The 18,535-nt window shown below is 45.0% G+C and overlaps 1 protein-coding gene across 4 annotated transcripts in view; it reads left to right on the top strand.

The window, feature by feature from the left end:
• Positions 1 to 18,535, top strand: part of LOC143339902 (partitioning defective 3 homolog) — a 310,965-nt gene that overhangs the window by 128,218 nt on the left and 164,212 nt on the right. For all 4 annotated transcript variants that reach the window (XM_076761454.1, XM_076761452.1, XM_076761453.1 and 1 more), the window contains exons 6-8: positions 13,001 to 13,107; positions 14,066 to 14,149; positions 18,022 to 18,147. In XM_076761454.1, coding sequence (XP_076617569.1) covers positions 13,001 to 13,107; positions 14,066 to 14,149; positions 18,022 to 18,147 — 317 coding nt within the window. The remainder of the gene's footprint in view (positions 1 to 13,000; positions 13,108 to 14,065; positions 14,150 to 18,021; positions 18,148 to 18,535) is intronic.

The following is an 18,535-nucleotide window of genomic DNA, read 5'->3' as shown; positions in this document are numbered from 1 at the left end:
CTGCCGGAACATCACGACCCCTGACAGACCGGAGCTGGTTTATTTTCCGCCATTTCTTTCAAGGCCTGCGCTGCTTTTTAAGCCTCATTTGCACTGGTCACCTCCTCTTTTCACCTTTAAGTGGGCTTGGTTAGCTGTAGCATTGTGCTGACTTGGAGTGCTTGTTTGATTGAGCCAGCCTATTGTTGGTGAGTGAATTCATAGTGAAAATGGCACTTTGCCTGCCACTTTGCCTGAGCTGCCCCTCTGGAGGAAAGTTTTACTTTTGCTGTTGTGGCTGCTTAAATATGAGATAGATAGATAGTGATTGGGCATTTTTACAATATGGTAGTGCTGCTTTTATTTAACTTAACAGATCTGAATACTTTCACCATCGTGTTTGTCATTTTGCATGTTTTATTCATCGAGGTGGGACACTTTAAGAACTCTAAAATGACTCTAAATGCCTCTCTGTATGACTCTGTTCATTATTTTTTGTGCTTTTTCGTTTGTTTTTCGTACAACAAATTAAAAGACAAAGAGGATAGCAGAGCAACCATGCACCTGCTGACATGTTGTTTAACATCCTCCTATTTATTCCTCCTTTAAGGAAGACCAAGACACTGGGAGCAAGCAACAAGACAACTTTCCCTGCAATAATGTGCCAAAGTGTCTGTATCCTCCCTAATATTTGAGGATGTACAAAAATGTCCACAAAGTTTTGGAATTGAGCACATTTTTAGTATAAAGTCGAAAAAGCAAAGTCTAAATTAGATCATTTTGCTTGGAAAGTTTCATCTCAATATATTTCAGCCACCAGCTGTGTATAGAATTGTGCACACACCCTGCAGCAACAAAATGCATTACAGATGTAGTGTAATTCTGTCATTAAATAAGAGTGTGTGCTGCGAGAATGAGAGCAGGTAACACACACACACACGCACGCACGCACATACTCACTGTTGGCAGTGTCATTCAGTTGATTCATTCCACAGCAGGGAAGTGGATCTTAAATGTGTAAATGAGCAATTAGAAAAATTATTCAGTTTAACATCTCATTATTAACTCAACATCTTTGTTAGAAATAAATGGCAGTGATAATTAGCACAAGCCTTAACGTGTGTGAGTGTGTGTGTGCATATGTGTGTGTGTGTGTGTGTGTGTCCAGTGTGTTATATTGAGACCAGGTGAGTGAATCGTCCACCTGCTTTCCTGCCCATAAACTCTTGTCTCTTGGCTATTTTAGCATTCAGGATGGCTCTCCTCTCACCTTCTCTCACACACACACACACAGACACCACAGAGACACAGGGACAGACAGAGAATAAGAATGATAGAAATAAGTGCTTAACAATTCGGAACAACTTTCACAACTTAATCCCACGCACATAACATCACAGACAAATGTAGTTCCCAAGGACAGTGTGTGAAAAGGCCGTCAGCGGGGGACCAGAGGCGAGACAAAGCAGAAAATAATGCTCCGCTCAGAATTAGGAATCAGCCTCTTTGGAAAGAAGAGGAACAAAAAAAAATCTGTCGTTAACTGTTGTTCCATGAAAAAGTTTCAAGCCACGCTGGCCTTTTCTTTCCCCACTAAACAAGACATGTTTCTGCTCTCCCTCATTGCTTTTCTTACTTTATTGAGAATGGTCCAAATCGTGTCTCTCCTGTTATCTCGCCTCAGCAGCAGAGGAGGAGGCAGACAGTTTTTTGGAAGTTGCCAACGCCCATATCTATCTGCAGGCTTCTCCCCTGAAAATGTTTAACCTGTCTTGCTCTGCAGGCTGTGTGTCGATGCGCGCGTGACAAGACAGTTCCGATTAGAGCTTGAAAGATTCGGGCTTCAGAAGGCTGATAGCGATGTCTTTTGAAGCTCCCGAGAGCCTTTTGTACCGTCTTTCAATTTTGACTACTTACATGCAAAAACTTGCCCGTGAGAGTTAAAAAGTTTCTCCTTTCGAATTTGATTGTGTTCAGAGTGGAAAAGCCTCTGAAAATCTGGCATCTGGGAAATAAAAGTAAACAACAGAAACAATATAAATGAAGAGCGCGGTCCAAATATTGCATCGGAGAAGTATGAGAACGCAAGTCTCCAGTTAATCCTTAGTCATGGTGGTATTCAGTAGCTCATGAAACACTTGTGTCACCTTGATTTATTTGTGGCACATCAAGTTTCAAGCATAAAGGTCGAGCTGAAACTGAAACTCTGGGTGCTCTTCGTCTCTCCTCCTCTTTATTTTTCTCTCGACGGTGTGCACTCTTCCTCCTCTTTCTGCTCCTTCTCGCCATGCTTAATTACTGCTCAGATGTTGTGCTAGCTTGCATATTCACCTCATCACCGCAAACAGCCCTTCAGCAAGGCTGTCTGTGCTTCATTTGTAAACACATCAGCTCTTTGACAAGTTTCACTTCCTTCTTTCTCTCGACTGTGAGTGGATGTACTTGAACAGGCTTTTCAAGGCAAATGTGAACCATCTATTTACCTCAGTGGCTGTCCCTCATCTGTCCCTCTTCCCTCGCCCGTCCGTCCACACCTACAGCACCTCTACAGTATCAGGGTGGCTATCCCTCTCCGCACTGCTGGTTGTGAACGTGTTAATTCTTGATTAGAGTTCACGCTTTCGCCTTCTCCGATTTGCTCCGTGGAGTGAGAAATCACTTTCTCAATGAGAATAATTGAACACGGGCAGGGGGGTGCCAGCTCATTACCCACAAATCACAGGGAGCAGGGGCACCTTAGCCGAAGACAATAATGACTTCAGGGAATAAAACAGGGCCGCCAGCGTGGAGCCAAACCAGCATGGGCAGCAGAGAACAAAGCTGGGAGAGGAAGATGCACACTCTTAACACTTTCTTTAGGTGAAATCATTTTGTGCTTATCTTCCTGGTATTTTCAGTTGAATTAAATTACTTTTCTCAGAGGTGGCAGTGTCTGGGCTGTGGAGGGGAATGCTGAATCGTTTGTAGGAGGAGCCTGAGGTTGCTGTTTACACCCGAGCCCAGAAAGATGTCTTCCTTAAAGGATCATTTAAAAACCATCGGCACCAAAATCTGACTCCACGGACAGGACGAAAGAGAAACAATCCTATAGGGGCGAATGAAAGTGTATTCTGCGACAACTGCAGCCAAATAGCTAATCTATTTTTATGCCCGACACTGGCACTAGATGGACTTTGGTGATTGACAGCGCTGGGTTTCCCACAGTGTGAAGTCATTCACTCGTATTTATTTGAGTCCTTTCTACTTTCTCGCCCTCTCTTTCCCTCTCTCTTTTTTTTAATATGCCACACATTTCCACTCTCCACAGAGTGCCAAATAAGCCCACTCTGACACAATGAGGCCCATTGTCACAATAGGCTTTTCTCACCGTTTTATAGGTCCCATTAGGGGGCCAATGCTTTTAAGTTGCTGGAGGAATGCAATAAGGCCCCGGCCGACAGTAAACATCCACATCTCCGGGCCACAGAGAAACGTGAGAAGAGGCCGCGTCGCCATCTCGGCAGAAGCGCCCCGTTTCATTTGCGTCGGCCGGGGAAAAAAAGCGGTCACAGTTGGGTGCGAATAGAGAGGAATGAGGCAGTGTCATTTCAGAGCCAAGGAATAGAAAGCCTCTGAGGGGAGAGGATGAGGAGGAGAGAGATGTTAGTCGTCCAAATGGTCCATTTCTGTTCTTCTTATACAGATGTAGTCATGGTAGCCACCCACTTTGTGCTGCAGCACTAAAAGGTGCTTGGATTCATTCAGATGTTGCTCTGTTCTTGACGGTGCACCCTTTCTATTCAGCTCTCTATCCACATTTGATTGAGAAAACCCAAACCTTAAGAAATGGATGAGGATAGTGTGAGCATCCCACCAACACATTAATTCACCGCCCAGAAGACAAATGATAGCACGCTTGACTGCAGGAGCCTACCATGAAAGTGTACAGTAAGTTTCATAAAGGTATCATTATGTTCCCAGTGACAGATTACCTATCTCATGCTAGTTTTAATCTTCATATTTCAGTGAAGTAAATGAACACCAGCAGCTGTCGCGAGCGTCTCAAAACTTCTGACAAACTTTGGCATACTTTTGACTTCTTCTGCGTGAAAACATGCAAACTCTCTGGTATAATCCTCTGAATGTCTCAAGGCTGAATGCCCACACTGAATTTGGAACAGCCCAGATGGAGGTAATGGTGTCATTCCAGCAAAGAGCACCTCTATAATGGGCCACACTTCTCCCTGCAGAGCAGTTTTCCATTGGAATTTTCTCCCGTTTATGGCCTACGTACACAGAACATGGGAGCTGTTGTGTAGAATAGCACCCCTGCTGAGCTCCATCACAACATGCGCTGATGTTCCCACATGCATTCATGATCTCAACCAGAACCACGCTGACAGTCTTTTCCATTTGAAACTGGTGTGGTTGCTTTGCTCGTTGGGGTTTGTGTGTGTCTGTGTCTGGGCTGGAAGGTGTGACTCACTGGCTGAAATATGAATATGGATACCTTGATATGTACGTTTGCCCTCTGTGTGCTCGGTCCATGTGTTGTGGGCGTCTGTCTACACATGGACAATGTTAACATGCTGCAAATTAACTATCCCCACTCTGATCTGTCTCATGCGTAGTGACACTTGATGATTTCCCCGTGCTCTTATCTCATCAGTGATTGCTATCATTTGTTGTAGCACAACAAAGGAGTTAATCAATCAAAATTTTGTCTAAACTTGGACTCGACGTATACAAACAAAACACAGTAAAACACAGCTTGTTCCTTCATTTTCTTCCTCTTTCCTCCTTCCTTCTCCACTAATGCACACACACCTGCCACCCACCCAGACCCCGCCCCACCTTCCTGGGTCCACTAGATTGCCGTGGCTGTCTTTTGGGACCTCTCCTCATTACTGGCCCTCCACAGGCCCCTCATCTCCACACGGCTCTCTTCATTTAGTCCTGGCTGAGAGCATGGACTCGAGTAAATGGCTTTCTGTCTGCCCCTTATCCAAGAATTTCAGCTTCCAATTAAAATGAAATGGAAAGCGCCCCCCACCTCGCCCCATACTGCTCCCATGATGCCACAGACAAGCCCCCACTTACCAACCCCCCCTGCTCAAACAAGGCAGCAAACAACGGCTGATCTGTGGAATAGACTGCTCACCCCCTGTAATAACTCACTGCAATGTGTACCAAAGCTTTACTTACTTTACCACTTAATTATTCATAGTTCAACATTATTCACCCGCGTTCCTTCTTTCTTCAGTGCATTTAGAGTTTTAGGAGGAAATGTCCCAGAGATGATGAATGAAACTCTAGTGTGAATAGCCGTTCACATTTTCTTTCCCAGTGCTGCCATTATTCCTTGCTGATACGACATTTGCATCACAGTAACTATTGTGTTAAATAGTTAGGATGACAATTTGGCTGTACAGGGAGTGCAGTTTATTGGCAGCCACCGTGCTACTCAATAAGCCAGTGTGCTTCTGATTCGCATGATGGCGGGAGTGGCGACAAAAAATAATAATAATACTAAAAAAAAAGAAAATGTATTTAATTACATTCCAGATCTGAACCACGGGTGCTCTCATTGAAATTCAAACACCCTCAATTATTTCAACAGGGGTAACATTCACTCACTGACCTTCACAGTTTGAAAGATGGATTAAACGTTCTGAGCAGTGGAAAGCAGACTGGCCTCCCACTCAATAAGCTCAAAATGATGATTAATCTGTGAAAAGCACCACAGAGCTCTTTTTAATGCATGGGTAAAGACCCGGGATTCAGCTGGGACCGTCTGCTCAGCGGGGCTGCGCACTCAACCTCCAGGATTATCTGTTCAGAATCACCTCCCTTCACCTAAACCAGGTGTCTGGAAAGTCATAATATCCCTTTTGAACTGTTTTTTTTATGCACCAGAAACTCTAAATCTGCTTTAAACACCCCCTTTGAAGTGCTACTCTAATGCAAAAGGCTATGCACATTCAAACTCTTTGAAACACTTCTGCAGTATTCAAACAACATTATTCACAGAGCTTGTAAGAGTAAGAACTGCTCTGGACAAAAAGCCGGTGACGATAACTCAATTCACAGTAATTCCTACCCGTTTGAACCTCCGGCTCTCTGGTACAGGAGTGGTCTGCTCCGGTTGCGGCCGTTATTGATGAGGTTTGGAAAAAGTCTTGTGCCTCTCTGTCCGCTTTGGGCCTTTGTTATTGACCTGGTGATTGATTTAAGCCCTCATAATTAGCAGGCCTAATTTAATTAAAGTGCAATTTAACGATACAGTGGGCAAAAGCAAAGGCAGCTCTGTCATTGATAGATCAGTCCAGGCCTGATATGAAGCAGGCGCTGGCAGATGATGTATTCCACACACAGCAGGTCCATCAGTGACAGAGAGACAAAAGAAGAGACAAAGATCGTAGTGGAGAGACAAAGACGGAGGATGAGTGGAGGAAAGAGAGAGGCAGCCCTTTGTTTTTCCAAATATCAGCCCACAAACAGCACTGTCTGTGTCTCACCCCCACCCCTCCTCATCCCGCCGCTCTACGTCCTGATGTGGACAAATGCAGCCTCACATCTCTGATCTAATTTGCTTAACAGCATTAGGAACCTGTCTGTCCCTGTAATTTGCTTCAAGTAAATCCACGTCACGGCCTGAACCTTTGTGAGCCAGCCTTTCCGAAACATCGCAAAGAGAGACGAATTTAAAGGCTGGAGATCTTTGCTGATTAAAACCAGGTGTTGGGGTGGGTGAGTTAAATGAATCCACCCCAGACTGAGAGTATGATGGACCGTGCATGTTACTGGCAGGTCATCATTTAGTTGATTTGGGCTCTTATCAAATTATAACTGTTGAGAAATACAATTCTAAAATCGAAATGTTTTCTGTCTTGCCATCCGTGAGATGATGCTTCCTGTTTTATGCAATAAAGTGCTTGCATTAGCTATTTATGAGGCACATCGGTGCATGCACACCAACAACACGAAGACAGGAACGTAGAGTCAGTCCAAACTTTGCTGCCAGGAATGGGTGAATGGAATCGAAAAGGTTGTCTCCTAACACATATCCTGTTTCTATGTTTCTTAAAAATTTGGCAGCAGTTCCAATTCAGAACAGGTTCTTGATGCCCAACCCTGCTCCCCTCTGCCCTAACCTAGCACAACAACACATATTTAACTCCCTCTCCTCGTTATCAAAAGGAATAGTACATCTAAACTGGAGTACAAGTGCTCTCCTTTGAACAGGGCTGGAGCCCACGGGTGTGGGGTGTGAAATATGAAAGACAACACATGTCCTCATCAGAGGACAGGCACTGCCTCGGCTTCCCCCCTTGGCACACAAACATAGGACTGTAGTATAGTAGCCTCCCCTCTCTCTTCCACTCTCCCTCACACACATACAAAGCAAGACATAGCAGACAGCGGGGTCACACTGCTTTGATTTCCTTCCAGAGCTACAGTTTCCCGTCCAACAGGGAGCTAATAGTTTGCCAAAAAAATGAAACATTCATTGAAAGATCCTGATAAAGTTGGTACTATGCTGTATATTCTGAGCTCAGCTCCCTTCACATCAACATGATAAGTCCTCATTGCTGCATATTGAGATCACCATTAGCTTACATCATCAAGAAGATCATAACAATATAAAGGAGATAATAACGTATGCTGAAACTGGTTTTGGCATCTCTGATGACACCCATTAAGTGCCATATAGGGAACTTGTGGGTAGGATGAAGGAGGTCATTATGAGCCTCTCATCATCCACTAACCAGTTTAACTCTTTGCCCAGCCTTTTGTAATGTTCCCTTGTCCCCAACTTAAATGTAAATAAGTGTCTCATAATCTCAGTCATTCTGACATATTGGTTGTTTTAATGGCATCAGAGTCCAATGGGATAAAGAGTTATAGATGGTGGAGAGGGTGGGGCTGGGTCTTTGGGTGCAACAGTCAAGTCCAATCTATTCACAGAGGCCATTTGGGTGCATAATTTGGCCCTAATGGCAGTTTCCTCTGAGGGGGTGGATAGGACGGATAAAAGACCTTCTGTAACATGAAGAATAATCCATTTCTGTCACAGATATGACCAGGTCATCCTGCACACTGCATGTGCCATCCATTGGCAGCTGGTGAAGGCTGCTGCTCTGATTTGAAGTACACAAGCTGGGATCATCCGTTGTTCAGATGTACCATAAAAGCAGAATGTGATCACTTGGAAATGGACTGCGCTTCCTGACGATAGTTTTACAAAGTGTTCCTGAGCCCATGTAGAAACATCTTTCATACAATCCTGTGTTCACAAAGTGGTGAACCTCGCTCCATCCTGCTTGTGAACGACTGAGCCTTTCCAGTGGCTGCATCAAATTTAGAAGGAGCGTGTATTTACACGAGTCAGTGAAGCTGATGAGGTGACACATTAAATAGTATATGTCAAAAATGATTATCAAATGATCACATTCTGTTTTATTTATATTTCACACAGCGTGCCTCTTTGGACACAGGGTTATAGGTGTCCAATGCTGTAAAGCCACTTATAACTGCTGAGTGAAAGCGGCGACATTCTGGCTCCGGTTAAGATGGAAAAATATTGGTAATTGCTCTGCGAGGTCGAAGTAACTTTAATGGAACTATTAGGAGTTATTACCAGCAGCTTGTCTTTGTATGTCAATGGCGTTGTGCAATGCAGCAGGACTGTGAAGTCCTGTTTGGTCTTGTCTGTTGTACAGTGTTGAGTCAAACTGCATTAACAGGAGGTAATGAGGGTACAATTATGGCTCCTTAATCTTTTGTGAAGGAGTGGAAAAGCTTCTGCTACCCCCTCCCCCCCATTTTTCTCTACTCACTGAAAACAACTTCTTTTCACATGTTGCCATCATTTGTTACCTTTGGCTGGTTTAATGTTTCCACAAGGGGCGTGTGTCACCTTTCGCAATTAATGTTTCATATTTTTAGCTGGTCAGATCAGGAAGGAGGCCAGTCTTTGTAAATATTTCAGCAGCCATTTGGCTAAAAGCTCCGGTTAAATTGCTTGTTTCCTTTATTTGTTCATACAGCAAACACACCATGGTTCATTTTGAGGCATTTCTATATCCTCCTCTTTGGCCTCCATTGTTCTGCTGGGCACAGACAGCTCATTGTTAGGGAGCCTGTGACATCGCCCCACAGGGAGGCCTGTTCCACTCATGAAGCTGTCACACAGATGTGGACCTCAGCCCTAAAGCAGGGGTGGTGCCCAGAAACACACCATTTGCTGTGACCTTTGAACCTGTCCTTGTTAAGCCCTTGACGCCAAAGATGGGCTCAGGAGGCGCCCCCCCCCCCCCCTTTCCCCTAACAACTACATGTTGTACTTGCCCATAGCTGATGGCATGACACACACACACACACACATACACGCACACACATGCTTACAGTAGGTGGTTGATGGAGGATGACAGCTCCTCAACACACACACACCCTTTGCCCCAACCCTCCAGCAGTGGGCTTCAGTTTGTGTGTATGTGTGTGTGTCCATCCTCCCTTCTCCCCCCGTGGTCCTCTTACCGTTCTTACCTGCCTGTCCATTTGAAGGTAACAAGACTCTGCACTTTGCCTTCCCTCTCTCTGCCTCTCTTTCTCTCTCCGTCTTTTTCTTATATGAGTTTCAATAATCTAATGCTGCAGCTGTCCGATGGCCAAGCCTGTAACACTTGCTTTTGCTTCCCTTCGTTGTTAAAGAGGCTGGATTTTTGGCCACAGATCAGGACTCTGAGCCCTCCTTACTGCATGGGAGGAAGGAGGAGAGGTGGGTGGAGGGAGCGAGGGAGGGAGGGAAGCAGAGAGAGAGAGAAAGAGACTGAGCTAGGAGTGAGTGCCATGGAGAGTTGAAAAGCCTTGTTGCTTCCCCACTCCACTGGTTACCAAGGGATCAACGGGGTGCTAAAAGCACTCAGGGGAGGAAGAAATGGAGGGGTTTTAGAGAGGACGAAAGGGGAGTTTCAGAATGATGGAGAGACAAAGAAAAAGAGCAGAGATGCTGAATGGAGGGCCAGAGAAAAATGGGTGTATATTTAGCCCGTGTCTCTCTCTCCGCTGTCACTCAGTGCTCAGCTTTGCCACTGACACAAGGACAGGCAATACGTGGGCTGGCAGTGAATTTAAAGGGAGATGGCCTTATCTGCTGCGCCTGGTCACAAGGAGGCACTGACCCCTGCAAGACCCCTGCAATAATAGAACAGCTATCTGTAAGGACGTCACTGCATGACATGCCAAACTTAACCAGTCATTATTTCTCATATTCGGCCTCAGAAGCGATGTGTTTGTCCTGTCAAAGCACAGACTTTGTCCAGAGTCTCAGATAATGAACAGACTGTGGCCTTGCTGGTTGGATATCCCCGGTTTTAACTCTAATGAACCGCAGGGGCCACTTAAGCACTGCCTCGTGAATCCAGTGTCAAGTGTCAATCACGTCTCTCTGTTTATGGTGGAAATTGACTGGCAGTTGAAGCGTGTTGTGCATTCAAATATGAGAATGAAAGCATCCCCAGCGGCTGCGGTAATGTGCTCTTATATCAAAACACTCGCGCTAACAAAACCAGCAGCGTAAGACGGGTCTATTATTTTGTCTCAGCTAAACAATATGACAGCGCTTCTCCGTTTAAAGGTGTTAAACATTAGCACAGTTTTCATAAAAGCATTTAAGTCCTGCCAGAACAGTTAAACGGTTGGACTTTGCAGATGTCCTTGGAAGGAAAGTCAGTGTGTGAGTCATGAGGGTGTGAGCAGATCACTGCACTTGTATCAAGGAGAAAAAGGAGAAAAGTTCTTGCATGTGTTTGGACATTTCTCCACCGTTCATAAAGTAAGATTTTAAGACAGTGCTCTGCAGTTTGCCCCCCCCTACATGATCTTTTCTGTCCCATTGCTCTCATTCACAGTTCATTTTCTCTCTTCACTCCTCTACTGCCAACTCACTCCGGTTTGTTCACTCTTATGAAATGCTTTTTTTTTTTTTTTTATCGCAGGATTCTTCTTTCCTTTAGTGTCATTTTCACACTTCCTCTCGGTTTTTCACACCTTTTGTCTGGAGCATACCTGAATAGAAATATCACTTTGCTCTGGTGCTGCTTTGATATCCGTTCGTGCCATTTTATGGTAATTTCACCTGTCACATTCACACGCTCCACCTGCTTACACTGTGCTTTTGGCCTGGTGCGAGTGAAGCGTCCCCTCCCCTCGGTGCTCTGACGATAAAACTCACAGATACTTTTGTCTTTCTTTATTCTTTACTTGTTCTTCAAGCCCTCACCTCAGATATCCAGTTTTTCTCACTTTTAAGCAGAAATGTGCTAAGAGGGCAAAGAGAGATGCAGTCACGTCACAACCACTTGCCATCTCTATCAATAGACAGCAGATTGTTGCGGAGAACTTCTGTTACTGAAGTTAATTACATGTCACTTTCTGTGATGATACACTGTGAATCAGCTCACCTCTCAGATCGCTCTGTTGTCTAATGAGAAAGACAGTGAGCTTCGTTCGTTTCCTCGCCGGTTATGAACATGGCCTTACACATTCTTTCAGCTTTCACACCTCAGTTTCTGATCTCATATATTTAAACTTTCTCACATCATATTTATTCTTCTTGCCCCTTCTTTGACCTGTTTTCTTATTTATGGATTCCCACAGGTGGCCAGATGCATTGAACACAGCATATAGAGAATTCACATAAAACGAATCCAGCCAACCCACCGGGGAGGTTTTCATAAAGGCTTTGTGAATAAGTCTCCCTGTGTGGCACTCGGTGTGAGACCTCAGCTGACATGTAATTAAAGGCGTGGGTGGCTGCTTGACGGACTCATTTTCATACTGGACAGTTAGAGAGGGGAGACACACAGGTAGGGTGAGTCGAGGTCTCTTAAGGTAGCCTGCTGATGAAATTTTCATGCCCCCGCCCCACCTTACCCCCCGACTCTAATAAATAAATAGGAGACAGAGTCTCTTTGTGCCATGCAAGCGTGTCACCAAAGATATCCTGGCCTCTGAAAGGGGTTGAATCCATTTCCATAAAGAAACCAGGAAGGCACAAAACCTATTTAGATGTGCTTGACATTTTAGTAAAAGAGAGAGAAACAGGAAGGTGAGGGGTGAGGGCGGGGAAATAGCGGCGGCTACCAAAGCATTTTAGCAGAACCTCCGAGGTACGCTGTCTGGGTGCTGACAAGTTCACACACACATGCGCGCGCATGAGCAGTAGGACAAACTGAAATTACTGCCTCCTTTCAAAATGAAGAAGTTTTGACATTCAGTGCACCTGTCACTTGTTGATGAGGCTCCTTGGCTCCTCCTGTATCTAACCTTCATCAGATGATGATTAGTTGAAATTGAACCCCGTGTTATTAAATATGTCTCCCTCCTATTCTACATGCAGCATGTCATCACTGCATGTGAGTGCTCTGTTCAGTCGGTACCATCTCCAGGAAGAGAGCTCAGATAAAGATTTTATTCTCCATTAAGGAGAGCATGAAGCTGCTCTGTCTCGTCCCAGAGCCTAGTTAAGTCCTCAGACGTCTGGCTGGCCTGTAAAATCCACCGCCTCCCAGCCCCATTGCTTAATGGCCCAGCAGGAAGATGAGTAAATGAAATGAAGAGTGAGAGAAACAAGTGACAGCGAGCGTGACCACTTTCCTTCGCTCTGGACCTGATCTCATCACCGCAGAAATCCGGCAGTGATGCCACGCCCCGGGCCAGACCTGATTGATTGAACAGGAGCAATCGATCATGGCCACTTTGTCACTACAGTCACTGAAGTTTGGCTCGGGAGGGACGCTTCTGCAGCATCACTGTTCCCATCTGTACTCCACCGAAAGTCTCTTTTGATTTAGAGTAGAGGCCGTTACTTGTTCTTGCAGGTAATTGGATTAAAAGCCAGAGGAGAGATATGGGCAGGAGAGGAGGAGATGCAAGCACAGCCAAATAGAAATAATGACAGAGAGAGGGTGAGTTTTTTACTTTGCTGGAGCAGTCTTTGAATGATTTATCCTGCCTTTTTTTCCTTTTTTCTTTTTAGGAGGAGGAGGAAGAAGAGCGAAGGAAACAAGAAAGGAGGATTGAAAGGATAGAGCCAGTCGGGAGGGCCGACTCCTCATTGGAACATTCACCTGTGTTAAGCCTGGAGTGAGTGCTCCCCGACACACCCCACCACCGCCTACTGAATATACCAAGCTCGTGTCTTAAAAGGCTGTGTCACCCTAAGTAATATGTAATGGTGATCACTCAGCGTTCCAGTTAGTTCTGTTATCAGGTCAAAATTAAAACTAATCACATTCTGATTTGCAAATGTTAGCATGCTAGCGTGCTAAGCTGCCACTGTTGCATCTTAGCATTGTAATTGTGAGCATGTTAGCATGCTAAAGTTAGCATCTATCTCATAGCACCGCTGTGCCTGAGCACAGCCTCACAGAGTGCTAACATGGATGCAAACTGTTAGTCTCGTTCAAATTCCGTGTTTTATGAGGTGGCTGCAGAAACCTTAAACACTGGACAAATGGAAAAATATCTGCATGGCAGATTCCACTAGATATATGTTCTTCTTTATTATTTTGGTGAGCTGACCTTAATAAAGTGCCAGAACGTCCTCATTAAACACATATTATCACGTGACAGTGACACAAAATGGACATCAAGACCCCGCCTTCTTTCATCAACATCACCGCACACATCTGCATCAGCGGCTGCTTGTGTTCATTTGTCTTCACGTCTTTATCCGCACAAATTAACCTTCTCCTCCTCCCTTCCTCACGTTTTTCAATTAATCTGCTCTATTTTAGCGCAACATTCTGATCTTAATCACTTAATTGGAGTCTCCATTTGGGTCCCTCATCGACCCTGAGGTCCACCAGCCTGACTCTATAATGGATGACTTTGTATAGACAACACAATGCAGCCTAAGCAATCAGGCCACACCAACCCCCATCCCATACATCCCAGCAATGTCTTGTCATGTTTGACTATGTTGTCTTTTACTTCCCGCGTTTCTACATTTTCTCGTCATTCCTGTTATTTGTTATTCATGCACGTCTCCCCCTGCCTCCTCCTTCTCGTCCTCTCGGCCTCATCCATCATCGTCCTGCAGTGGCATGCTCAAGCCGGTCGAGGTGTCCAATGAAGGAGGGCCCCTGGGGATCCACGTAGTGCCTTTCAGCTCACAAGATGCCAGGTAAAAACAATAAAATCAAATCTGAGAGTCAGTGCAGCTTAGTGTACAACAATAGCTGGTTAGTTTCACCATCCAGTATGTCTCCTGCATCCTTTGCTTTGAAGCCCTGTGGGTGTTGCTTTCTTTTTACTTTTACTCATCATTTCCCCCTTTTTTTTCTCGCTTTCTCCAACTCTCTGTTCTTTCTTATATGTCTCCTTTTACATGTTGCTGTAGGCAGTCATTTTCACCGACTCTGATTCTTCTGGCCATCTCTATATTTTTGCAAGGCTCACTGCTGAAACACCACGCCCATACCCAGCACCACTCACATCCCACAGCTCCAAAGCCCCCAGTGGGAAGGAGAACAGATGAAAGTAGTTTTGCCCCTGACTGCACGGCTTTTCCACGTTGCACTTTTTTTTTTTTTTAATTCTAACCTATGTCCTCAGTCACAATGCTGTCTGCTCTACCTTGAAGGCGATTCAGACTGCTTTATTTTGCCTTTTTTTTTTTAAGAAAAAGGCGTGTCAATGACAGAGGAAAAGAGGAGAAAGGCATCCCAGTTTATAGTTATTCCAGAAAAAAGGACAGAGGAAGTGGCCAGATGTAATCAAACTAAAAGCCTGTGTAGAACACAGATCCCTGCTGCATGCCAAGGGACTGGCACACCATCAAGGTGAATGTGAGTCCTCAGTGTGGGGAGAGGGAGACAGGGGAATGAGGTGAAAAGACGGGGTGAGGAGATGAAATGGGATGACATTTGAGAGAGAGAGGACGGCTGTCATTGAAGATTGCTGCGTGTCATTTCTTTGGGACACTAATCCCATCGCTGTTTATAAGCAAGTGTCAGGAAACTATATTTAGCTTTGACCCCGTGTGATTGACTCCCTCTGAAGCCGTGACGCTTTGAGTTATCCTGAGTCAGAGAGGGAAAATAATGATTCACGATGAGTCGCACCAAGCAATATGGCTCAAATGAAGTTCAAATCCAACAGTTTATTAGACACGCTGTTGTCCTTGAGCTCCTCTGTATTCCCACTAAATCACACTGCATCTTGCAACATATAACAGCAATGCTGCACGGCTAGTAAATTCCTTCTCCATCAGCTAAGGTCGGCACTAATAGCTATCAGAGCCTTCAATTAACTTCAGACATGATAAGACTTAACGTCTGGTCAGTGGGATGATGCTAATGGCCTGGCCCGGCTCTTTCCTGTGTGCTGTGAGCTAGGACAGGAGGCATTAGGCTGAGCGGGCTGTCATTAGTGTCTAGACCAGGGCCACGGGGGTCAGACAGCCAGCAAAACCAGACAGCAAACAAGGAACTTCAGGCACTCCAGCAGCGGCTGCTCGCATTCTGCTTCTCTGTACTGACATCAAGCGAGATCCAAGCAGGAGGGGAAGACAGCTGAAGGAGAGAGCTTAGAGACTCTGAAAGACTGTAGACTTAGAGTTTCAGGAGACAGTATCTCTTACCCTCACACACACACACACACACACACTCACGCACAAACACACACAGATCCTTACCGGCAAATGAACTCATGCAGCTTGTGAAAAGTATGGACTTACCTTGAGTGGTGTGTTCCCACACAGACTCTTGCTGCCTCTTTCTTTTTGTTGCACACATGCAAACAGTTTGTGAGCAGTGCTGATCTGCCTTCAATGCTGCATACACACACACACGCACACACACATACACACACACACACACGCCCCTCGCAGATGCATTCTTAGCTTAATGAACTTCTCATTCCATGACCAGTTTCAATTGTAAACAAACTGTAGACATAATTGCTGTGCATAAATGGATCCTGATTGGATTATTATTTGATTAAAGGCAGTAGATGAGAGCAGGTGGTCTTGTTCAAATCCTTTCTCAGCATTGCTGCCCAGCCACAAGATGGAGCAAAGCCATACAGTACAGTGGGAAGTTGATTCTTGTGTTGAAGGAAAAGTTGAACAAAGCGGGCCGATCTGCAGAGAAACAAACTCTGCAGATCACTGATTTACACCTTGTAAGAAGGCCATTTAAATTTTGCTTTAGCTCTCATACTTTCCCCAAGTCACTGATTTGTGTCTAAAAAAAAATTCTATCGTTGAGATAGGGAGGGATGGAGAGGCAGGCAGTGCATTACAGTCATCACAATAATAGCGCCCTTACCAAATCATCTTCTTCAAATCTCTAAGAGATGCCGCTTTATCCCCAATCCTCCCCGCTGGTCCTTTGAATACTGATCAGGGATCAACCAAAACTCCTTCATCTACTGTCTTTTGTCTGCTCCCAGCTCAGAAGTCATTAGAGTTTGTCCACGCTGTAATCTCCGTGCACAATACTTTGTTTTCAAGCTGCCAACACTTATGGAGGTAAAGCACAATCATGTCCACTTCCACACCGCCCGCAATTACTCTGTGTTCAACACACTTAAGCTGACCTGGCAACACCGGCTCAGCACCGACAAAGAGGGAGGGCCTTTTGTGATCTTTAATTTCAACTTAATGCTGAACCATTTACCCCCGTTGAGGAGCTGAGATGAGTCTGCCGTGTGAGCGTGGACATCCACATTATGCAGCCAATTAGAGCAATGTCCTGAAAGTGGCCCTGTTTGGTTGAAATGCTAAAGAGCTCTGCAGATCTGCCCTTGATGCCTGCGGCAAACAGGGTCACAGTTTAAATGGGCCGTTGTTTATGTGTCCAGTGAAGCAATAGGAAGTAACCGAATATTATGATAAGCACGCAGCTTATGTCCTTGCCACTGACAAGCTGTTGATTGCAGTATAATTTACTATATCTTCTAAGTCTTAGTCTGGCTTCTAAGTAGTTTCGGCTGTGATATATTTCATCATTATTTTTAATTTCCCAAAAGAAAGCCTCCAAACTTTTTGTCAGTTTATGCAAGGACACCAGACATTTGCACTCAGTCAGTCTACCTGCTACCTCAGGCATCGGGCGCCTTAGAGACGGATGGAGTTTGTAGTTCTGCTGTGCGAGCGTGCATCAGATCTCTTTGCATGTGGTTATCCTCGGGGCCTAACTAAAGCCCCAAAGGAGCTCACTGATGTATTTATTTAGAGGAGGTAGAGAGGGGGCGGGTGGGTATTTGAAGGTAAAGGTTGCCTTTTTTTTTTTTTTTTTGAGGAGTGCTGAGATGGCACTGCTGTGGAACTACTGCTCGGGTATTTAGTACAGCACTGCCGGCTCTCGTCTTAAGCTCCGGTGAAGGCAACTGCAGCGTTTCCTCTGAAGCTATAAGATGATCTCTTAGCTGTTGGTCTGGATTAGCTCAGACAACCCGCCCTGTCATTCTCTCAAAACCTGCCCACAGAAAGGCAGACAGACTGGGGGACAGAGACATGGACACAGGCTTAAAATTGAGTTAGTAATGCAGTGCTTCTCCCAGGAAAATGCAGGTCTTTATCCAAGCCTCAAGTTTGGGAAGTTCACTTTTGGTGACAGCAGCGTGCAAAAGTACAGTACATCACAATGGGGCTAAAGTTACTTCGCAAACTTAATTACTTTCCCCAACATTGAAAGTAGTGCAATTGTAAAACTGAAAACCCTGTAAAACTTGTTAATTTTCATCTTTTCATTTGAACTTTGTGATAAAATATACACAAAACTATGAAGTCAGGATATTTATTCTCTCATTCTCATTTACTTAATTCTTTGGATAATGCTAATCCCTTATCTTATCTTTAATATTCACCTCTTCTTCCTCCTCTGTGCCTTTGTGTCGACACTTCTGTGGACCTTTTTGGATGCAGGGGGCAAGGCTCCCAACTTGTCGCCTGCTGTTCTGCACTTTGATATGTGACTCTGTGTGCTGTAATTGCTGCAGTGTGTGTCTAAATTCCGTTTTATCTGCGAGCTGTTGTGTGATCATTTCCAGGACTCAGGGCTTGCTTGTGAAGCGTCTGGAGCGTGGGGGCAAAGCCGAGCAGGAGCGTCTCTTCAAGGAGAACGACTGTATCGTCAAAATTAATCAGGGAGACATTCGCCACCTGCGCTTCGAACAGTAAGCTCCAAAGTCGGCCCTTGGTTGATGGTTGTATATGAAACAGGCTCTTTTCCATGCGATATTATAAACATGAAAGTTCCTACTCCCAGTTACTTTCCGAATATTCCTTTCTTCTTGTTTGGCTCACTGACTGCTGTGCTAATCTTAGTTTCTTTCACTGCATCCAAATGCAGTGATACAGCTCACACTGAGAACACTGTGTTGGACATTAAGCGCAGTGACAGTAAACAGTGTTGCTGCTGATAAGTGGAGTCTAAACTTCAGGGAGACATGACACCCACGCAGCTGCACATTAAACTAGAAGTATTACTCTCTTTGTTAGCCTTCCTGTAATAGGTCTCAGTGACCTGCAGTCCTTCACCACCGCTCCACCCTCTGAACCAAG

This window comes from Chaetodon auriga, chromosome 21 (assembly GCF_051107435.1).
Source record: "Chaetodon auriga isolate fChaAug3 chromosome 21, fChaAug3.hap1, whole genome shotgun sequence".
Lineage (NCBI taxonomy): Eukaryota > Metazoa > Chordata > Actinopteri > Chaetodontiformes > Chaetodontidae > Chaetodon > Chaetodon auriga.
The sequence above is the reverse complement of the archived record's forward strand: the minus strand, read 5'-3'. Positions and strand labels throughout refer to the sequence as shown.